The sequence below is a fragment of the Panicum virgatum genome, chromosome 7N (genome assembly GCF_016808335.1).
Source record: "Panicum virgatum strain AP13 chromosome 7N, P.virgatum_v5, whole genome shotgun sequence".
Taxonomy (NCBI): domain Eukaryota; kingdom Viridiplantae; phylum Streptophyta; class Magnoliopsida; order Poales; family Poaceae; genus Panicum; species Panicum virgatum.
Window position 1 is genome coordinate 48,714,089 of NC_053151.1, and position 22,164 is coordinate 48,736,252.

Sequence of the window (22,164 nt, forward strand, 5' to 3'; positions counted from 1 at the left end):
TGTATGCCACTCCTGTTTCGATGGCACCAATCAGGACTTTGAGGAGTTGAGAAATTCAAAGCATGACTCCTTTGAAAGAAAAATATATTTTTTTTCAACTCAGTCGACTATTCCCCTTCTGTTTCGCATTTTATTTTGGACGCGTTGCTCAGATTGGAAAAAAAAAGAATGTAAAACGACGCGCACAATGAACCTAGCACAAATTCGCCATAAATCACAATGACACAGTTGACACCGATTAACAAATTTTTTTCCACTGATTCAGTAGTGGCTGAGCTCCAATGATTCATGGAATATTTTTCTTTCATTTAAAAGATTCCTTTTCGTCAACAAAGGACACTGTAATGAGAAAGAAACAAGGAGCTGAGGCGCAATATTTACCTAACCATTCGAAAAAAGGATATTAAACCAACGAACAATAAAATAATCAAACAGCAGCAACTGCGGCTCAATACCGCCCTGTTATTCTGCTATCTAGCTTTATCCTTTTCGATCCCTTTGGCTGCTCTTTCCTTGCGGCCGACACATCATGCAGAAACGTACAGTTGGCACCATTGCGACACCCCCGGGCACTGTTGAAGTAAGCACAGGGCTTCGTAGGCCTTTGCTTAGTCTCCCTACCCGGCATAGTACCATTGCTAACAACATCAATGGTGCTAGTCTGCGAAGGAACAGAATGGTGATGCATTCCAAACTGCATCCCATGCTGCTGAAGCGGTTCCTGCCTCTCCCCTCCATGCTGATGGATCAGAGTCTTGTAGTAGTCGATACCCCTACCTGGAACATTTGGAAAGTTAACTGATTGTGAACTTGCTGGAGGATTCATGGCAACTGAAGGAACAGCTGGAGGCAGCCGATTCATCACAGGTGGTGGAGGCGGCAGCGCAGGGTTTATGTTGTGAAATGTTGTCACATGATCTGGGAAAGATACTGGAGCACTAGCTGTCATTTGAGGTGGCGGGCCCGGCAGCATCTGGGCAGGAGCAGAACTGTTGATTGGTTGTTCATGTTTAAGTGTGCCATATTCTTTCATTAGTCTCTCAAGTTGGGCAGGGTCACTTAGTATTTTGATGAGTAGATCTTGGTCAATCATATTTCCCATTTGATTGCTTTGCATTATTGCAGTGTATGCAGCAGATGCAGCAGCCACCGCATCAGGTTCGCTGGAGATACCAGCAGCACTTGCTGTGTTGATGGAACCATTGGGCTGCTGCTGTGCAGTGGTAAATGGAGCATCTGAGGCTTGCGGGACCCTGACTGTTGCAGAGTCATACTTATGTGACTGATGGTAACTGTTTGGTGGACCAACAGATTGTTCTTCCAACTGATCAGAAGCATCGTCCTCTTCAACAGGGATCAATGGAACCGATTGGGTCCGGGAATCATCAAAATAGGAGTCTTTCACATCAGGAGAAACAAATGGGCTGGATCGGCACAAGGAGTTCACATATAAGAATTGGCGCAGGAAGAGTCAAATCTGACAAATTGTAAATTGAAATATAGCTTGCTTACTTTGGAGGAATATTTGATGGCCGTGGATATATAGCTTCAAGTGCTCCAAACATTCTCTCATTTTGTAAGCCAACCTCCACACTTTCTTCTCCAGCAACAAGAAGCCAATCAGGATTATACAATATCTGCACCCAGCACAAGGTTTGAGAATGATCTTAAAGTTATATTGGCATTAGTAGAGTGCAGAGTTCAAACTCATGAATCCTAATTACCTGTGGTGGGCATCTCCACCTAACAAGAGGGATTTGAGATATGTCAATTTTGTGATTGTTGGTTGGCTGCAACGATTCAAAGCCTGGAGGCAGGGAATCATCTGAGCTTGGGCCAGCTGCATGCATTAACCATGAGCCTTTTGCTTGCAGATTGTCCTGCGGTCTTAAGCCAGCTTGAGAAGGGGAATCCTCTGAGAGAAAAAGCCTTACCTGACAGATTCACAAGATCATGATGGATTAGCATTTAGTTATTCACATGTTATATTTTTTAGTGATTAGGAAACCGCGAATCTACATTAGAAACAAACATCAGCAAGAATGCATAAGCAATAAGTTAATTGCAACTTTGATTTTTTTTTTGAAAGATTGCAGGAATCTATGATTCTTTGAATGTAAATATCAGAAGTAGTTTGATTCAGGAAGGACACATAAGAATGCCACATGATACAGGATGAAAAGGTCAGCCGATGAGCTCAGTTACTAGACTATTCTATTGGAGAATAGGCCAGCCAGTCCAGTGTACATACAACTAAAAAAATCCAGAAAACTGCCATAGTTTGAATAAAAATCACAAATCATTACGTAGCTGTCATGAAGAGCAACTCCGGCAAATTTCAGTTTGAGACATATTAACACAGACAACAGTTTGTAATCTAACTCTAAAAAATATATGTCCAACCTTTTTTCCAAAAAAAAGAAAATTCTATGTCCATTAGCAGAGTTGATCATTAATTGAATTACCAATAGAAATATCAACATAGTTGATTATTTAAACAATAGTGTTCTAAAGGCGACCCCAAGGCGAGCTGGGTACGCTTGGATGCCTAGGCGACGGCGTGACTGTTGCCCAAGGCGAGTCAGGTCCGCTCAGACACCTAGACGATGTCTTTAATACACTGTTAAACAATCAAATAATGGTAGCTCTAAAGAAATATAGACCATCATCCATAAAGCCATAAGTAAAAATGATTGTATTGGACATGAGAGAACACGGATGCACCAACAACCATTCTTTCTTCATCACTGATGGATATACTGGAAGGATATAAAAAAACAAGAGGCACTGGAATCCATGAAAAACTTATCATCAATGAAACACTGCACAAACATTTAGAGAGAGATGCTTCAAAGCATAAAAATGAAGTACTAGTGCATACAGATCTTGGGATAAAAAAGCATGAATGCCATATGATATAGATGCGCAACTGTATCACAAGAATTCAAGCACATTCATAGTAACCAATATATTGCTTATACTTGGGTTCAGCAAACCCCTGTTCGGCTGGCCAACCAGCGGCTGGCAGGTTGCTGCTGCTGGTGGCTCACATTTCACTGTAGATTCAGCCAACCAGCGGCTGCCCTGGCATCCAGCTCAACAGGGGGTAAGCTGATGAGGCCTTTGGCCTTTCATCATGAATTCATGATGCTTTAAAACCTCTTTCAGAATGACAAAATAAATGCAGTTCGTCTAAAGTGCCTAAAAATGGTATACAAAGGCTCTGCTCAGCCATATTACAAAAACGATTTTGGAACGCATAAATTGCCAAAAAAATTAATAATAAGAAAATCGTAGAAACAAACAGGTGAAATGATTTAAGAAAAAAAAAGAAAATTCAACCTTGTCCTTTAAGAAAATCACGAGATTCTCTAATGGACTTAATGAAGCCATGTAGACTTTACTGCACTCATTAATGACAGGAAGTATGCTATAGTGACATGTCCTTCCAGATTTTTTGTGTTGCAATCTACTCGTTCACTACGTGTAGATATGACCATTTAAAAACATGCAGTTCAGACTGAATATACTTGAGGTTAACAGTTAACTATCTGGAAATCATAAGTTTGTTAGCTTAATTTGTTTCAGATTGCACAGGTCTGCATCCATTAACCTATGATATTTTGTGTATATACCAGACATGTAGACAGTGTCAGTTATAAGATATCAGATAGCTAACATGCATGAGACGAAGCATGCAATATAATTGTTGTCATGGACCAATGGAAGTAAAAAGGAGTTCCGTTCAATGCCAAACTTTAGCACGAGTTTGACCTTTTTAAATGTTCAATTCGTTCACTGTCGTGCCTTACCACTTCATGACCCATACACACTCTGTTTCAAAAGGCGGTGCCTAGGCACTAGGTGGAGAAGCACTATCTTGCCTAACACCTAGGCGTTTTTTCACCTATTTGAAGTTTAGGACTTGATTTGAAAATAAAATTGGGGCAAATTAGGGGTGGAGATTGATGAACTATAGTCACAGAAATCATGGACGCATGAAAATGTCAAAATTTGATGATATGCCACAATTCCTCTATTTAACATGCCATTACTCTACCTCCCTGCAAAAGTACACACACCTAGGCGCTAGCCGGTAGGTGGAGCCTCACCACCTGCCTAGTGCTTCATGCGTTTTGAAACATTGCGTAAACCCAAACTATCAAAGTTTGTAAGGCTAAAACACACTGTTTGGGAACAAAACTGTGGTAGCATGGTGAGCAAGAAAACAATTCCAAAGGATACTGTAGTAATGACCCAGCACGGCTTTGTCTCTTGTGCAGACTAACTCTGCTGCCCTATACATAATAATTCTATTTCACAATCTATGTCCAGTCCAATACTTAGGAGGCATAGTATTTTGTTAAGATTAAAAGGATTTTTTGTCAAACCTGTAATCATTGGGTAGATCAATAGTTCAACTGTTCATTTTTTCTCTCTCGAACATGCAGGAGAGCTGCGTATCAATATATTAAGAAGAAATAGTTCATCTATTCATCTATCCAATAAGATTGAAAATATCAATTTTATGAATATTTCCTTAGCCAATATACAAATCTACAAGACATTATGATCAGAGACTAGATGGTCTCTCAACTTAGCATTCCCATTTGATAGTGATTCCTTCATGCCATGATGATAGTAAGTCAAATCTGGATATGGATGGCAAAGTGCCTACATAAGAAGAGGATATTCTGTACATGAAATACCAAGACTTCATTAAGAAGACTTGTTTATTTTAAAATAATAAGCATGACAATAGGATTATTCTAAGTTGCATTGGCCAATTACTTCACTGAAATCAATGAATAGGAATAGGACATTACATGATGAGCTCACCAATTAAGAACACAAGACAGAAGGTGACATTTGGCACAATGCACCTCAACTGCACACACTATGTGAAATGTCTATCGCTACATTTAAAATGAATAAATAACGTTATGCTTTTGCAGAGTTTTTCTATATATTTGTCCTGGCGTTTAATATGAAGATGCTTCTGGAAAAAATGTTTTCTCCAAGTATTTCACATTCAAGGTATGCATATTTTTCTTAATCCTTTCTCATCATTGTGTCATGGATACTTTGCTAATCTTTTCAAGAAAAAAGGTAAAAAACTATTTTTCACATGAAACAATATATAACAGAATGTATAATGTGTATACAATTTAAAAAAACAATCATGATCACCCTCATTATATTCTTTTCTCTATCTCTATTAATAAAATGAACAGTGAGTTTTTAAATCAAAAGTTAGTCGCGCACATACAAATGTTGTGGAAATAGTTATCTTTATTGACATTTAGCGGCTACAGATTTTCTGTCTTAAGTAGGCCTTGTAGCAAAATTCAGCATGCAACAGGGGAAAAATGTAGGGACGAATTGGAACATGAACACAACATCATAAAATCAGATCAATCCCGTTTAATTAAATTTCCACCAAATTTAAATTTATACTCGCAACCTGCAGTCCTGCACTGCATATCCTTCTCTGGAGAATGCATAAAACTATTTGATGTATAATTTCCCATAGGACATCATGCAGTAGTTATCAATTAGTATCATGGAATCTTAGAAAGTAATTTGTCATTGCTTGTTTTATTAAGCTGTCAGGCATCATTTTATTCACTATTTTCTCCCCAAATCCATGTTTGCTTGGTTATTTCATAGATTCCAGTCACTTGCATCTGCATGTTGTTTAACTGGTATATGAGAAGATCGTTCATTCATTTCTGCAATTGTTTGGGTGTAAGAAACACCAGCAATCATGTTTCATTTGCAGAAGTCAGGATCGAACCATCTCAGTCGCTTCTTTTGCCCATAGAAGCTTTTTAAAAACTTTTTCCAAAAAAAAAGGCGTTGGAAACTTAAAGTTGCAATGTTTGTTTTAGACAAGTCGAACACATTGCGCAATCAAAACATAACAAATAGATCGTGCCTCCTCGTTGCATCGCGGAGTTGGGCAGCAACGGATTAAATCAGCACGACCAACACGAGAAGCAAAACAAATAAATCTTCAAACCGCCGCGAAGGATTGGATTGGGAAGGGGGGAAACGCGAATCGTTCTCCTCGCCGTGGCGGCGGACGAACTTCACCATCATTACGGCGAGGATTTTATCACAATACCTTGCAGAGATTGGCCCCGGTGGCCCATGAAACGCGCCTGGACTGCCTCGACCCCATCATTACTTGGCACTCCCCCAAACCGATCTATAGGCGCGGCAACCCTACGCGGCGAGGCGAGGTTGCGATCCAAGGCGCAATCCGGAGGCTCTCTGTTCCCGAACCCGGGATCGGGTCATCTAGGGTTTCCGCTTCGCTCCCGCGCCTCCTCCCCGTCCTCGTCGGACCGCGAGGGGGGTTGGTGACCTCACGGAAGGATGGCGATAGCGGCGGCGGCGGCGGAAGGGTGTGGATTTGGAAGGGACGATACGGGAGATGGTGGTGGGGAGCAGGAGGATGTGCTGGCGTCGGCCGCCCGCGCCCCCTTTTGTATTGTTGCTCTCTCTCTTCGTCGCGTCGATTTTATTTAATTTTTATTATTGAGTTGGGTTAACAAAATTTCAGCGGTTTCGGCGGCTTTTCTCACAGAGAAAATAGATCAGGGCTTGCTTCTTTTCTGATCATGGTTTCCGTGTAATTTTTTAAGCTGCTAGACTAGATTAGCGTCTCCTTCGAGGAGACGTATCGGATGCCAACTCTTCTTTACTTCTCTTAACAGATTTTCATTCCGTTCGCTGGGATGGAGCTGGTGACTGGAGTGATGTGAGAGAAAAATATTATTGATTGGCTGGAGCTGATGGCTAGAGTGGTGTGAGAGGAAAATACTGTTGGGCTGGAGCTGGCTGCTGAACGGAGTGTTTGGTGATTTTCCGCTTGGATTTTTGTATTTGTATCGCTGCTATCTGTTCAATCTGACTCACGTAGATGTGCGCAGGATGACACATTGACAGGCACTCAAACGCACAGACCATCATCACAATGACCAGGCAACTACCGTGCAGTTGAACTAACCCCAAGCACATCTGATGGCTCAAGGATTACCTCTTGAGTGGCAGTGACAATGGCATGACATGCCGTGCGATTATCACGCAATGCGACAATATCCACATCGCTTCAAATTGCACGAGGAAGAAATAAAAAAGGGCAAAGTAGACATTTCTTCCAGAGTGACATGCCGTGCGACAATACCCACATTGCTTCAAATTGCATGAGGAAGAAATAAAAAAAGGGCAAAACAAACATTCCTTCCAGAGTTCCAGTGACGTGATAGACTTTTCTTGGACAAATTCTGGCCCCGCATACAAAAGCTATCGTGTTTCCAGCTGATTTTCAGGAAAGCAAATCATGCACACTCAGCTACAATTCATATACCAATAACCAATATAGTAGGAGTATTCCTCTTCAGACGATGCACATAAACAGGTCGTTAGAGCACCCCAAACGGTCATGCGAGAATTTCAATTTTCAAGTCTATCCATGGATGTAACCATCAAGCACAAGTTGCATACTATGCATTAAGCAGTCTTTGTAGTCTTAACCATACAGTTGAACTAGTTATTACAAAGCATATCAGGGGTGTATACTAACATCAATATCAAATAATAATATGGATACAACGCTGCTGCCTCAGCAGCCTACTCTCAGTATCAGTGCGACAGAACACATGGGGCCAATAGAACCCAGCAACTCCCTCCTCTCAATCATCTCTTCTTAAACCCATATTTCTTCCGCTCGTAGAAGAGATCAGTCTTGGCGCTACCAAGATTGACAATCTTGGGACAACCATCCCTGTCCTTCTCCTGCTGGGTACACTCCTTGCAGTAGTAGGCGTCTGAGATGCCGACTCCTCCGCAGATCACACACCTTCCCTGAAATGAGCCGTAGTTGCACTCATCGCAGACCCGAACAAGCGTGCATGGGCGCACGTATGAGTCGCAGATGACGCACTTGCCATCACATTTCTCACACAGGCGACCGATCGCAATGCCGGGCTGCTTCCGGCACATGATGAGATCAGGATGATGCTTCGCCATTGCTGTCGGATGCTAATCTGCAAAACCATAGTAGAACAGAATACAGGTGAGAAACATGCAATGCCATAGTTTGTCAGCAGCAGGTCGAACATGCACAGGAGTAAACTCTCGGTGAAATAATAGCAATTCATCAATTCAATCAATTATTCATATAGCTGTCCATGACACTAGGAGCTTTGATGCAGCATATCCTAGAGGAGCAAACTTCAGCCAACTTTAGTGTGGCAACCTCAAGAGAAGAAAACAACAGCTCAAATAATCATCACTAAGACAACTAACACTAAAGCTGTTTTAGAACTACATCAAGCAACCACAATGTTTGTCAATTTAAATAACCGACTTACAAAAGATGAAGACTACTGAATACAGGTAACTTATAGGGCAAATTGATATAAATATAGCAAGTCCAAATCCAAATCCCACTGAAAATTATTATGCAATCTCACTGTGTCTGATGTTCTTGCGATACCGTAAAAATAACATTGGACATGGCATATAGGTCAATAGGTGTGTGTACTCCCTGACACAGCACAATCTCACTGCACAGAACTACTGAGTGCCACTGCAAGATACAGTTTGAATACTACAGTTCATTCCTACGGTAATTCCAAAGTTGGAGGCCGCCTGCAGGCTACAGGCTTAGCATTTCAAATTGACCTGATAACCTAGTTAAGCAATCAGCTGTTGCTGGAATCACATCAAAACACCCAAACAATAAAACAACACTCCAATGAATATATCCTTTATGCTTGCCACCGTTGTTGTGCAACATCAAACATTGATGCTAATGATTAAACCCCACCATCGTCAAGCATCACAATCAGAAGCTAAAGGAACTCCACATATCAGTATACCACGTTTCCCCCCTTCCATCGCTCCCCATCTGCCAAGGCTCACCGGCAAGAGGCCACACCACCAAGTTGGAGCCAACTGCAGAGCAGAACAGCCGAGAGAGGAACGAGTTCAACTACGGGGAGTGGAATAGCGTAAGCCCCAAATCCCTCAGCCGCCGGAGGCAAGGTCAGGCGGCCCTGCTCCAGTCGTCGGCTAATCCACGAAGTGCCCACTCAAGCCACCTCCATTCTAGTCCATAGCTCACGTACCTCCTAGGGGTAGGGGATGTGCCCTGTGCGATGGCGCTCTTCGTTCCTCGAACGCAACGCGCCGAAGTTCCGAGAAGACGGCGACGAAGAAGGCGGCGGACGGCGGCTAGGGCTTTTGGGCCGCGGCGAGATATATTTGGGCCGTCCGCGGCGGCGGCCGATGCTGCGAGAAGCTTATAGATGCCACCACAGGGATCTCCGTTCAAACCGCTCCTCTTTCCAATCGGACGGCTGAGCGCTACCGCGCGTTTTTGGACCTGGCACGGGACCCACATGTCGGCCTCACGGATCTCAGCATACGCCGCCGTTTTGCCCCTTCTAGCTCCGGCCGAGCTCGCCGTCGCGGCCGTAGTGGGGGCGAATCCAGCCGCGGAGCTCCGCTGTAGCGCCCGAGGAAATCGTTCCCTGCGGCTGCTGGGGCTATGGATTCGGGCTCTGGGAAGCCCGAGGAGGTGGCCGCCTACCAGAGCAGCGAGGCCAAGCAGGCGAGGCTGCAATCCATGCGCGCCGCGCTCCTCGATGACCCCATACTCGCGGACGTCCCCAGGAAGCCCGCCCTCGCCGACGTCGACACGCTGATAAACCTCGAACTCGGCAGCGCCATGAGGGTGACCGTTGTCAAATTGGACAACACCTCCTTCGGTACACCTGATCCCCTTCAGGCTTCAGACCTCACATTCTGCACCTTCTCTCATCATTCAGCAGATCCTGTAGTCTTTATATCCTGCCTTTTTAGTTGAACTCGAGTACTTATCTGCTTAATTTACCCCCTGTGTGAAAGATGTTGCGGTGTCGAATGCTGCCACGGTCAAGGATTTGAAGCTGGCTATCAGGAAGAAGATCAATGAGATAGAACAACAGAAGATGGGGCATCGTCATATCTCATGGTAAGGAAAATCTTTCCTGTGGACCATTGCGTGCTTCTATGTGGTTTATGATGTGCATTGCTCCTAATTTCTGATTGTTCTTGAAATGCTACCAATGGATCTTTACTATGTGCAGTACCTCATACAATGGACATTTGAGCAATTAGGTACTACTCCAACTGGAATTACTTGACATTTTGGCTATATCTGGCTGTCAGAAATGTCAAGTGATTCTGGCTGGAGGGAGGACTATGCTTCATAGTGTATATACTACATTAAGAGACAAAACCTGAAGTTTATTTTGATTTTCAGTTTGATTTGCACTGAGGTTCACCTGGTTAGTTCTTTTTCTTAATTTAACAGGGGAGGCATGGTCTTCTTTTGTATATTACCCGTTCTGTAAGTACATACTCTTTTTGTACATGTGACTGCAAAAAGGCTGTATACGGCTTTTTTCAGTTTGAACTTAGGAAAACACTCTTTAGAAGGGAAATACTCTTGCAGGAGCGCGTGCAGTATGGAAATGGAGAACACCTGTATGGGCTTGAATAGTTGAATGCATTTACATATAGCTAGTAAGCCCAAGATTGTCTTGTTCCTTTGAGCTAAGTCTGCTGTGTGCATAAAGAAGTTGCTGACCAAAGTTTTGGCTCTTAATTATTCAGAAGCACACAAGCCAGTATTTTCTACTAGATAAACACGTGAAATCCTTAGTTCCAAGACTCCTGAAGCCTTCCTTCAAGAATTTTCAGGGGCCTTCCAAAGTTGCAAAATATGACCCATTTCCAATTTTTCATGGTTTTCCAATTTTTCATGGTTTCCATGAACCTTTGTATCTGATAACATTTTTACCTAACAATTTGGGCAGCAGTTATCACTTGAAGGAGGTCCTGAAATTAGTATTTACTGCTGCTAAATTAACGGAAAGTGTGGTCCCTGGTTGTTGGGCTATGAGGATTGCATTGCTTTTATGGAAACTATAGTTTCTGATCGGGGGGTTTCTCGACCTGCGTGACAAGGAGGTCTTCTTCTTAGCAAAATGCCTGGGTGCTGTTTTACCTCCCGCAGGTTGATTTTTTTTTTTGTATATATTTCTGGATGGGACAAGTATTTTGTTTATGTACAAATTCAGGGAGGAGTAATGATCCCATACTTTGTGCTTTCGTGACTTAGCCCATGTATATGTTCTGTTAAAAGGAATACATAGATGTTGAGTTTTATTCTATGCTTTTGATAATAATTATGCTCAGCGTTCGTGACAATGATAGCAGCAGCTGTTAATGTAGCATAATGATATTGTGGTCTGTTTGATCCAGGAAGCATGTATGGGATAACTACTGCTTGACACATCATAATGAGAAGCTGATAGATGACAGTTCTGCACTTTCTTCCCATGGCGTCCGTACTAACTCTAAGGTAGCTCTTTTGTTTAAGAAATACAAGTTTTTTCTGGTGATATTTTATGGGAACTATCCATATTCATTTCTGGAATACTAAATAAGATAGCTTCTCTCAGGTAGTAACCATGCATCAACTGAGAACTATTGCTGTTTTGAATTTGACATGATCTCCTGTTTTTTGTTCCCCTTTTTTGGTGGGCATCTGTTTCTGTAATGTTTTATCCTTAGCTCTATGAGTTTGTCTGGGCCATTGTGGTCATTTAGCGTCCCACTTGCAACATTTTCAGTATACCTTTGGTAATTATATAATCTTTTTGTCCTTCCAAAAGAAAAATTGACCATATCTGCCCTATGTGTAGGTCTGCTTCTCACCACATATCATGTCCAGAGTGCACCAGAAACACTCTAGAAGAAGAAAACACCGGTTCTTCCATGGTCTTAGCAAGAAACTGTGATCACACCTCGTGAATTTAAAGCTGGAGAAGCAAGCTGGTGCCAAGGCATGATGAGCATCATCGTTTTCTCATAGAATGTAGTGTGGTCACTTCAGAACGGATAGTGTTGGAAAAGTTCTAATTGTGTCAGTAAACAGGAAGCATTTTTTTTTAGTGCCTCTCATCTGGGTACAGTTGTAGTATTTGTTCATACACACGCACGCCTACTCCACACACACCACACGTGTACAAACAGCCCTACAACTACACACAAATCAAACACCGCGTCCTTCTTGAGATCACAAGAATCCTCCGATTCTGTAGGCGATGGACGCATCGCATTCTCTTTGTGGCTCCACGCGCAAGAGGCAGATACCTGAAATTATTACACAGGAAACATATTTGATGGAACGTTTGGGATGCAAGACGTGCACATGTACTTGTGTAGTTGTGTTTCGGAGCTGATAAACCTAAAGCAAGTAATATTACAGCCTTTATGCCGATCTAGCTAAAGTATGACATTCTGAACTGGAAGTGCGGTCACTTCAGAACTGATTGTGTTTGAAAAGGTTCTAGGTATGTTTGCGACGCACGTCATGCACGTATTCTTGTTTAAGAGCTGTTCTGGTCGTGTAAGTCTATCTATATATACTATAAAGAGCGAGAGAATTGAAACAATTCTCATCCAGATTAGACCCACCGTACCCCTTGTTGAGGATCCACCTATCAGAATTGGGGGTGTGAACAAAACCCCTCTTGACCCAAAAACGATAGAAGGAAAATGATTCTCCCAAAATCATGTTGTTGATTGATTACTACTTCCCTTGTGTACTTGTGTATATATATGGACAGGGCTGGTGTTTTTTTTTCATCCGCCGCTAGGTTTTCTACAGGCGTCCCCGTCGCCCTCGCAGGACCTCCGTTCACCCTTGGTAAACACTGATCCTTTGTTGCCACTCCATTCGTTTCGTTTCAACCTCCATTCTTATCTCTGCATTTCCTGTGATGACGACGACCGCTCGGCGCGCGGCGATGGCGGCGGCCAGTGCATGGTGGCAAGCATGTGGGAGGTTGCACGATGTTGCCTGCGCGTTCTCGCTGTCACAACTCACAACGCAAGATTGATCCAGCAGGGGCACGACGACTACGGCCAGGAGCAGCGCATGCATTTGGTGCAGTCGGAGCCATCCTTCTCCGTGCATGCATTGGATCGTTGTACCTTTGCACGGGGCGGCGTACGGTGAACCACACTCTCCTTCTCGGTCTCCTCTTCTTGGTCCACGCTGCAGCCATCGGCCCATCGTTTCCTGCCTCACCACCACCACCAATATAGTCCATCACCTCCGGGCCTGGTGTTCCAGCTTCCACTCGACTTCTCCATCTCCCGTCCTGTCCACACAAGCGTCATTGCGTCGTATTTACATGTGAAGGGATTCATTGCTAATGTACATCACATTTGGCATCGTCAAACATAGGTAACCTCCAGCTGCTATCCTCGGTATGATTTAGAGAACACAGGCAATGCAGATGTGGGTCTGCATATGCAGATGGATTTTGTTTTACTTTGGTCTTTTCACAGGAATTTATTATATTTTTTATTGCATGAAATATCTACAAAGGTCCATCTATATAAAGTCTTCCTCTATATCTTTTTTTCAACATGTGCCTTCATGTTTATGTTTTGCTTTCTTGCCTGTTACCACCGTAATGGAGTTCAGTAATTTGATATCTCTTTTCATCGATGCAGCATGCTTCACATCTCAACTGCAATCCTCAGCTAGCCTTCCTGACGGTCACCTGTTAGCCAGGGTACATCCCTACATGGCCTCCATTGTATTCGACGGAGCTAGAGAATTTTTTTGAAAGGAAGACGGTGAAAGAGAATTAGAAGGGCAAAATCCTGTGGTGGCCTCTCCGAATTATAGTCATGTACTCATAATTGCATTTCTTCTCCTTTCATTTTCATGTTTCTTCTGATTTAACTATCGGCTCAATTGAATTGTTTATATGAGCACCTTCAAACAAATAATACTAATATAAAATTATACTTCGGAATGTGGCATCTCAAAGAAGACTACCGATTATAAACTCTCCTTCCAGTAGTCATCAATAGCTGAAGTAGTATATGGATTGGTACTACATTTTATTTTGAGATTATTGTTGGTATTATTTTTAGAGGCCATCTCTGACCTGATATTGCCTTTGCTGATATATTTTTTTTTACTTTGATGGTTCAGTTTTAATCCGTTCACTTTTAACATATCATTTGCTGCTATCACGTTGGGGGCAGCGAGCGTTTTCGCGTCATTCATAGACAACACTTATTGTTTCCGCGTGAGGAATCAGTGAGCGTCTATATTTGGAAGTAAATAATTAGGTATGCTAATTGTTTACTTCCAAATATAGACAACACTTATTTTCCTACCATGTATAAATGGCCGCAGAATTAGATCTTGTACCTTATTTTGCTCACTTATTGATGGATGATACAATTTTTTTTGCGATTGTGTCTGAGCACGTTTTTCATTTAGAAGAAAACAGTTACAAATACAAACTTGTTGCGGCCAAATATGACTTGGCCAACACAAAAACATAAAGGACTAAGGATAAAAAAAATACTAAAGTACAGACAAACACACAAACGGTCGTAGCCACTAACATAACAGATACGTTGTGGCATGATTATATTGTCCGAAACACATGGAAACTTATTTTATTATCAATTATAAACTTTATAATGGGTTTTATATATATATATATATATATATATATATATATATATATATATATATATATATATATATATATATATATATATATATATATATATATATGCGAGCCCGATCGATGCTAGCTCAATCATACGCATCCGGTTTTTTTAGTGCCGAAGCATCGAAAGTTGTGCCGTTCCTTCATTGCCGCTCTCACGCGAGAATCCTTGATGGTGAGAGGCGCTGCGTGCGTCAACTCAATTGTTCAGTTTAGTTTTTATATGTTTTTAAATTATACATATATATTATAGAGGTAGAAGCTTTTTTTCGTGGACCTGTGATTTTTATATTATTTAACATATTATTTCAGTTGTTGTTTTCCCGTTGCTCTGGATGCCTTATCTTCTCAATAGATTACATGTTATTTGGAATTTCTATAATATATAATAAACATTTATTATTACATGGTTTTGTATGCAATCCTTTTTATATCACGGGCGCGCCGCACATGCACTTCCACTAGTTGTTGGAAAGTGCTCTAGTAATTTCCACTTTGGCCCTGTTTGGATACCAGGGTTAGAGCTAAAGTATCCAAACAGTAGGGTTAGATGCATCTAACCCACCCAAAAAACTATCCCCTCCAAGAGGTGATTATTGGGGTTAGATTGGGATGTGCCCCACCTTCCCTCCCCCTCTCTCCCCTTCCAAATGATTGGAAAAAGTGTCTTTATTGTCCACTCACCCTTCCATCCAAATATCTCTTTGGTTAGAGTTAGTTTATGGTTAGTCATGAGTTGGATACTAACTCTAACTTCTAACTTAGTTAGAGTATCCAAACAGGGTCTTTAATTGTCTAGGCTAGGAGATTGTTTGTCCCATATTTGTCCTAGAGACGTCAGTGAAACACCACTAAAAAAGTCAGTGAAACACATAATCACTGGGTATGACATCCTGCAATACTTACCTGGGTACAAACACAAGCTTTGAGAGACAAAAACAAAGAAACCAAATCAAACATATGAACCTACATATAACTAAGAGCATTCAAAATATACCATGAGCAAATGTCTTCACTGGAACTAGGACACAACTTTTTTTTTTATGCAACACTAGCCAACAAGTTCAACAAAAGTGGTCCCAGGCTTCATCCCTGAAAAACTGAACTGATAAAGAGACTAGAGAGACATCACTCCTGGAACTACAAGACACAAACAAGGCTGAGAGACTGAGAGAGTCTCTAGCCTCAACAGACAACAGGTGAGGACTGAGCAAGAAACAAGGAAAGCAGAGACAGGCAGGACCTCATTCCTTTTTCTGGAAGTCACAAAAGGAAGGGACAAGCTTGACACAAGTGTCCCCAAACACATTGCAACCACCACCAGTCCACTACAACTCACTGCACCACACCACACTGTTGTACTGGAGCACTGCATGGTGCATGCAGATGCAGTTGCATTCCTTTTTTCCTTCAGACATGCTTCTATATATTAAAATATTCAGACAGCTAGCTACTACCTTAGGACAAGGACAGAGTACTAGCATGGCTTCTACTTTCACCATAATTCAGAGACATAAAACTCTCACCGCCACAGGCAGAAGGCACATTGCTCCCAGAGAGCAGCAATGGCAGCTGAAGCTCTCACATGGTCCCTGCAGTGTAAGGGGAGCACCAGGAGCTGAGGCTGAGCTCCAGGGATGCAGTAGCCGCTGATACATCCTGGCTGGGCGGCTGGTTGGTGGTGGTGTAAAAGCTGTACTGCTCCTGCAGCTGCTGCAGCTGGTGGTGTTGCTGCTGGATCGTAACGGAAGTGGTAGTGGTGGCAGTGGCAGCCGTGGCAGCGGCACCCCAGAACGGCAGGGTGGGCAGGTAGCCGCTGCTGCCGCCTCCGCGGATGGCGTCGCCTGCTGGTGCTGGGGCTCCGTGCCGCGGCCGCGGAGGGTGGCTGCTGTCGCCGGTCGGGAAGAGAGGGAGCGTCTCGGGCGCCCGCGTCGTCGTCGGTGCCGCCGCCGCCCACGAGTCCGACGACGAGAGGCATGCCCACGGCGAGACCGCGGCGCCGGCGCTGCTGCCGTGGTGGCCGCCCGTGCTCCTCATCACGCCCATGTAGTCCTGCGCGCGCACCAGACCCAAGAATTAACAATGCAGCGACGACACGGATTGGGAGAAAACGTGCCGATCTAAGTGTCGAAAGCGTGTACAAGTGCAATTACTTACCTGCAGGACGCATGTCTCGATGGCCATGGCGGTGGTGCTGCGCCAATCGGAGCTCGTGTCCAGCTGCAACGCGGAGCCGCCGCCATTGCCGGGGTACAAGCCCAAGGGGGAGGAGGGAGGCGCCGCGCCTGATGATGATTTGATGCCGACATGCAACCAAGAACGCGCGCGACCATCACACGTTTCGATCGAGCACACCAAATTGAAGGTTAAGAACGAACGATCAAGCGCAGACATACCTGAAGGCGACGAGAGCGAGAGGGCGCCGAGGTGGCTGGCGTCGGCCGCGGCGGCGGGGACGTTGACGTCGAGGTTGGTGAGGCGCCGCTTCTGCCGCTCGCGGGCCTTGTGGTTCTGGAACCAGTAGAAGACGTTCTTGCCCTCGATCTTGCCGTGCTGGCGCAGCATGGCGGTGATGCGCTGGATCTGCTCCGAGTTGGGCGACCGGATGCCGCAGCCGTAGTAGAGCTCCTTGAGTATCCTGATCTGCTCCGGCGTCGGCGTCCACCGCGAGCCGCTGGCGCGGCACGGCGCCACGGCACCGCCGGTGCCTCCCGCTCCAGCACCACCGCCAACGCTCCTGCCGCCCACATTGGCCGCCATGCCCTCGATCTCCTCCCCCACCTGCTGCTGCACTGGTCTTGTGCTTGCCTCGGTTGCTGTGGTGATCTCTATGGCAAGGAGGAGGAAAGGGTTTGCCTTGGCCTTGAAGGAGTGGAGGCATGAGAAGAGGGTTTATAAGGAGGAGGAGCAGAGACCAGAGAGCTAAGCGGGGTCTAGCTAGGAGCTAGCATGCAGTGCTAGTGTGGTTGCTAGGTGCATGGCGATGATATAGGCTGGGGCTGGGAGCCTGGGAGGATCGTGGGGATTCGATATCTTTTGGAGAGGGACAAGTGAAGATGACACACGAGGGGGAGGGGTCTTCGCTTGAGCTCACCCGGCCGCTTCAGTTCAGTTGGAAGAGAGAGGGGAGACAGACAGAGAGGGGAGGGAGGAGCATGTGGGGAGATGCAGAGCGCGTAGAAGGCCAGACTCCTCTTGTGGCAACTGCTTCTTCCTCAGCCTAGCATGGGTAGACAGAGGCCTCTCTTGCAGCAGCTGCTGGTGCAAAGGCTACCCATGCAATGCCATAGCTCTGCTGCTGCATACTAGCTAGTGCATCATTGTTCTTGCTGTTCCATTGCTCTCTCTCTCTCTCTCTCTCTCTCTCTCTCTCTCTCTCTCTCTCCTGCCTGTGATAGAAAAGGAACAAGCCGAGACGTGTTCATACATGGATCGAGCTGGGTTTGGGGCAACCATGTGTGAGTGATGTGGCAGGGTCTTGTTGAATTGTCTGCTTCCTCTGAACAGTATATCCTCAGATTGACCGGATGGATTTTTTTTCTCTCCCTTCTGCCATGGAAATTCTCAAGGACATTCATCCTAATCTTCCTTTCCTTAATCTAAAAAATGGAAACTCTCAGGCACCACACCATTATTTGAAATTCTTGTGTTTTGCTTTTGCAGCACTGAAATAGACTACGCAAAGAACTGGATATTACCTCTTGCTTGCTTCAGCTTTTCGTTTCAAAGAAGATCAGTGAGTCACGTATTTGCGCGGCTAGTATTAATATTCTAAAAATATCTTACAGTTTTATCTAACTATTATTCATAAACTTAAATTTTTCTCATCACATGCTACTTGATTTAGTAATCAATAATGTTTCTCTGCATCTAGTGCAGTGGTGCCTCCTTTTGCTTAGATCTTTCTTTGTCAGTGATGTGGCCGCATAGCAAGCGCATAGTCCTAATCCTATCACAACTGCCTATCTCCTCGATCTTAGCTACTACCATTCGCTAGTGGTAGTAGTAACATATTTTTTATCTGCCAGATCTTGCAGTAATGCTGCCAACTGCTCAGTTCAACTGACTCAGTTGTTCTTTTGCTAGCTTCCCTACTACTAGGCGGACCGCGCGCTACGCCGCGCCAGCTAGGATTGAGGACGAAGAGCTCCGCCCCGCGAGTCCGAGGAGACCAGGGGCGCCTCCGCCCCGTAGGCCTGCCCCGCGTCTGCCGCGCCTCCACCCGCCGGCCCGCCGCACGTTCGCCGCGGCCAGCTCCGCGCGTTCGTCTCCGCCCCGCCACGCGGCCGTGGCGGGAGGTGGCGGCGCCGCCGCCGCCGCCGCCGTGGTCGACAGTCTCCTCGCCCATGGGGATGACGCCTTGAGCCGCAAAGAGGAGAGGTGTGCGGGGGCGAAGCTAGGCGCGGCCGAGCTCCGCTCACGGAAGCCACGGCCGAGCTCCGCCTGCCGCGCTGGAGGAGGAGGCGCGCCGGAGGAGGGAGGAGCTCGCGACGTCCCCGCTCCGGCCCGCCATGGCCATGCCGCCGCTCCGGTTGAGGCCTCCTGCGCAGGTGGCCGGGGCAGGGTGGGAACGGGCGGCCTCCCGTGGAGACTGGGCGGCGGGACCCAGGCGCAGGCGAGGCGCTGTGGCAGCGACGGGCCAGGGGAGGCGGTGTGGCAGACCTGCGCGGTCCACTCGCAGCGAGAGCGGCGCGGGGAAAGGACTAAACCGCCAATCCATGGCTCGTGTCGGATGTCCTTTCTCCGCTATGTGTCGCTACGAGAGGCTCCGGGCGCCCTCAGCTCTCCCTCCCCTTGGTGGATAGTAGTAAGAGTATATGATCCTCTTGATCGTTTGTTGCTATTATGTTTACTTTTGTTATCCGTTGCATAGTGTCATGCCTCCATGATCTAGTTTCTATTGCGAAACAATCAATCCAAGTTTCTTGCTTTTGAAAGCCAACAAATCTCCATAGTGCAGAGTACGAGATTCCATTCAGAATTTCAGCAACCTATATTCATGTTCAAGCCTAATGAGTTTACTATATCAATCATTGCATGATCGATATTGTCCTGGTTCCTGATCTGTTTGTGCTGTTAAATTTTTTTTGAGCTTGAGGTGTTAATTGTGAGGTGAGATAGTGTTTTGTAGCAATGTCAGCAACAAACATTTGGAGTAATGTTAAGGACCCTCCCTAGATAAGGACAGGGATGTAAGAGAATTGCGAAAAAGGGTTAGGTTGGACGTGCAGTGACCTTGTACTTGCATTGGGCCTACGGACATGCACGTTCAGACTTCACCAGTACGCAGAAAAGGGTTAGGTTGGACGTGCAGTGACCTTGTACTTGCATTGGGCCTACGGACATGCACGTTCAGACTTCACTAGTACGCAGTAGGTGATGGACACTCTGCAAACTCCACGGAGGATGAAGAAGCTTCCGGCGCGGCGCTTACCCTTGCTATTAGCCTCCAACTCTGTGATCCTCATTGCTGGCCCAACTTTGCCCAACCTCTCATCATGATCACTGCAGGCCAGGTGGTAATCTAATATACTGCAAAGTCTAGAATTATCTTATTTATTTTAATTAACAATAATATAATCGTGAAGGTGCATTTGGAATTTTGGTAATATAATAAGATATAAGTGTGGTAAAACATGTTAATTATTTGTGTAGCTAGTATCCTATAGGTGTGCACGATATGTAGCTTGATATACAAAATGATGGGATATTTATATTTATAAATAGAAATATATTTTAATAGCACTGGCGGGTAATTTATAAACATGTATATGGGCATTTTAGGCTAATTTTTTTGTAATGGCAGTGGTGAGTAATTTTAATTTTTCTTTTTTTCCTCCGATTAATGTGGGAATTTCTAAGTCTTGAGAGTGAACGTGAAATAATAATATAATCATAAGGTGCATTTGGAATTTTGATAATATAATAAGATATACGTACGCGTGGTAAAACATGTCAATTGTTTGTGTAGCTAATATCCTATAGGTATACACGATATGTAGCTTGATATGCAAAACGATAGATATATTTATATTTATAAATAAAAATATATTTTAATGGTACTAGATGGTAATTTATAAATATGTATATGGGTATTTTAGGCTAATTTTTTGTAATGGCTGTGATGGGTAATTTTAATTTTTTTCTCCGATTAACGTGAGAATTTCTAGATTTCGAGAGCGAACGTGGAAGCTATGTTTGTTGGCCAAATAATAAGATAATAGATTTTCTTCAGCAATCTACTAGTATCTTGGTTGATGAACAAAATTCAATTCCTTGGGCCTGCAATTATCTAAACTTTCAAAATGCATGCATGTCTTTTGGAGGTCGGATGAGATCAGGGAGCTTTTCTCACATGTTTTTCTTCATCTCTAGGAGTAGTCTACTGGCTACACCTTGTTTAGTTGCCTTCAAAATTCCAAAATTTTACAAGATTCTTCGTCACATCAAATCTTTGGATGCATGTATGAAGTATTAAATATAGTTAAATAAAATAACTAATTACACAGTTTGTCTATAATTTGCGAGACGAATCTTTTGAGCCTAGTTAATCCATGATCGAATAATAATTATCGAATACAACAAAAATACTACAGTAGTTTACACCAAAAAATTTATGCATCTACACAAGGGTCTAGTATCCCTTGGAACACGAGGATATTCTGTCATGATTGCACCATGGACTGATGAAGTCGTAGGTGCGCGCAGTAGCCTGCATCCAGCATAATATTCCGGGCGCATTGAACTAAACGCACACTTTTTTCAGTACCAATGCGTGCGTACGGTGGTGAACTATATGGCAAACGATCAAGAGTTTCTGTGCAAACCGTGGGGAAATTTATGCATATGGATGATCGATCGCTTCGTGCAATTTGTTCTTCAGCCGTTTAATTATTGCATGATCATTCTTATGCAATGGATTATATTTCTCAACAACAATCAGAGCAAAGCTAATAATATAGCCGGCTCCTGGCTGCAAAGATTTTTTAGGGCACCTTTTAGCCCACTCGTATAATAGTTAAGTCTTTGTAATTAATATATGGCCCATTTGTTCCTCTCATAAAAATTTTTAGTTCTTATATCGAAGCCGACTGTAAGTTTACAAGCCTCTCTCTCCTCACCTCTCTCCACCTCAGCATTCAGTCAGCTTACAGTCTCTTATAATACTTGCTCTCAGTTGGTTAAGAGCTTAAGGTTGTGGATGTACAATTGTACACTCATAAATATAATTCTAGTCCTCTTTGAGAATGTTTAGTGCTCCAGTATCCAAAGGATGAGAGGAATGTCTTGCATCGTCACTTCCCTTTTCTTCATAATTAATCATCGTCTATATGTTTCAAAAGAAAAATTTTATCCACCCTTTCTTTTGTTTGGGACAAGATTTCCCAGCATCCAAATGAACTTGGACGAGTTTTAACTTTTACTCCCTCCTTCCCCGTTTATAAGGCATGGTGGAACATGACACGGTCTTCTAAACAACACTTTGACCATTTATTTATCATATATTATATCACTTTTGATTATAAACTTATAATCATTGTAAAATATATTTGAT

At 44.0% G+C, this 22,164-nt stretch overlaps 4 protein-coding genes across 6 annotated transcripts; 1 reads left to right on the forward strand and 3 right to left on the reverse strand.

Moving 5' to 3' along the window:
• Positions 1–282: 282 nt before the first annotated feature.
• On the reverse strand, positions 283–6,492 carry LOC120683531 (zinc finger CCCH domain-containing protein 30-like). 2 transcript variants are annotated; one of them, XM_039965609.1, is made up of 4 exons: positions 6,128–6,492; positions 1,725–1,934; positions 1,513–1,637; positions 283–1,424 (listed from the first exon to the last, which is right to left on the reverse strand). In XM_039965609.1, exons 1-4 carry the CDS (start codon positions 6,185–6,187, stop codon positions 449–451), a joined length of 1,371 nt encoding a protein of 456 aa, XP_039821543.1. In that variant the 5' UTR covers positions 6,188–6,492; the 3' UTR covers positions 283–448. The 2 variants fall into 2 exon arrangements, with proteins under 2 accessions (XP_039821543.1, XP_039821544.1); XM_039965610.1 differs by having other exon boundaries at positions 1,725–1,840; positions 6,128–6,263.
• A 995-nt stretch (positions 6,493–7,487) lies between these two features.
• LOC120683533 (PHD finger-like domain-containing protein 5A) lies at positions 7,488–9,286 on the reverse strand. Of its 2 annotated transcripts, XM_039965612.1 has the most exons (3): positions 9,141–9,286; positions 8,892–8,967; positions 7,488–8,054 (listed from the first exon to the last, which is right to left on the reverse strand). In XM_039965612.1, the coding sequence occupies exon 3, from the start codon at positions 8,035–8,037 to the stop codon at positions 7,705–7,707; it is 333 nt and encodes a 110-aa protein (XP_039821546.1). In that variant the 5' UTR covers positions 8,038–8,054; positions 8,892–8,967; positions 9,141–9,286; the 3' UTR covers positions 7,488–7,704. The 2 variants fall into 2 exon arrangements, with proteins under 2 accessions (XP_039821546.1, XP_039821547.1); XM_039965613.1 differs by lacking the exon at positions 8,892–8,967 and having other exon boundaries at positions 9,141–9,284.
• A 76-nt stretch (positions 9,287–9,362) lies between these two features.
• On the forward strand, positions 9,363–12,055 carry LOC120683532 (U11/U12 small nuclear ribonucleoprotein 25 kDa protein-like). Its single transcript, XM_039965611.1, has 4 exons — positions 9,363–9,782; positions 9,922–10,027; positions 11,323–11,422; positions 11,766–12,055. Exons 1-4 carry the CDS (start codon positions 9,563–9,565, stop codon positions 11,859–11,861), a joined length of 522 nt encoding a protein of 173 aa, XP_039821545.1. The 5' UTR covers positions 9,363–9,562; the 3' UTR covers positions 11,862–12,055.
• A 3,908-nt stretch (positions 12,056–15,963) lies between these two features.
• On the reverse strand, positions 15,964–17,369 carry LOC120680687 (WUSCHEL-related homeobox 1-like). The gene is made up of 3 exons (XM_039962199.1): positions 17,006–17,369; positions 16,767–16,894; positions 15,964–16,661 (listed from the first exon to the last, which is right to left on the reverse strand). The coding sequence occupies exons 1-3, from the start codon at positions 17,367–17,369 to the stop codon at positions 16,191–16,193; spliced, it is 963 nt and encodes a 320-aa protein (XP_039818133.1). The 3' UTR covers positions 15,964–16,190.
• Between the last annotated feature and the right edge of the window lie 4,795 nt (positions 17,370–22,164).

What these genes read in the sequence shown, in the direction of transcription:
- LOC120683532 (XM_039965611.1), top strand. Translation starts at nt 9,563, where the DNA reads ATGGATTCGGGCTCTGGGAAGCCCGAGGAGGTGGCCGCCTACCAGAGC. An exon ending in ATTGGACAACACCTCCTTCG is followed by an intron (nt 9,783 to 9,921) that starts GTACACCTGATC and finishes CCTGTGTGAAAG; the next exon opens with ATGTTGCGGTGTCGAATGCT. An exon ending in GCGTCCGTACTAACTCTAAG is followed by an intron (nt 11,423 to 11,765) that starts GTAGCTCTTTTG and finishes CCCTATGTGTAG; the next exon opens with GTCTGCTTCTCACCACATAT.
- LOC120683533 (XM_039965612.1), bottom strand. Translation starts at nt 8,037, where the DNA reads ATGGCGAAGCATCATCCTGATCTCATCATGTGCCGGAAGCAGCCCGGC.
- LOC120683531 (XM_039965609.1), bottom strand. Translation starts at nt 6,187, where the DNA reads ATGATGGGGTCGAGGCAGTCCAGGCGCGTTTCATGGGCCACCGGGGCC. An exon ending in CCGGGGCCAATCTCTGCAAG is followed by an intron (nt 1,935 to 6,127) that starts GTATTGTGATAA and finishes TGAATCTGTCAG; the next exon opens with GTAAGGCTTTTTCTCTCAGA. An exon ending in CCATCAAATATTCCTCCAAA is followed by an intron (nt 1,425 to 1,512) that starts GTAAGCAAGCTA and finishes GTGCCGATCCAG; the next exon opens with CCCATTTGTTTCTCCTGATG.
- LOC120680687 (XM_039962199.1), bottom strand. Translation starts at nt 17,369, where the DNA reads ATGGCGGCCAATGTGGGCGGCAGGAGCGTTGGCGGTGGTGCTGGAGCG. An exon ending in CTCGCTCTCGTCGCCTTCAG is followed by an intron (nt 16,895 to 17,005) that starts GTATGTCTGCGC and finishes AATCATCATCAG; the next exon opens with GCGCGGCGCCTCCCTCCTCC. An exon ending in TCGAGACATGCGTCCTGCAG is followed by an intron (nt 16,662 to 16,766) that starts GTAAGTAATTGC and finishes GTGCGCGCGCAG; the next exon opens with GACTACATGGGCGTGATGAG.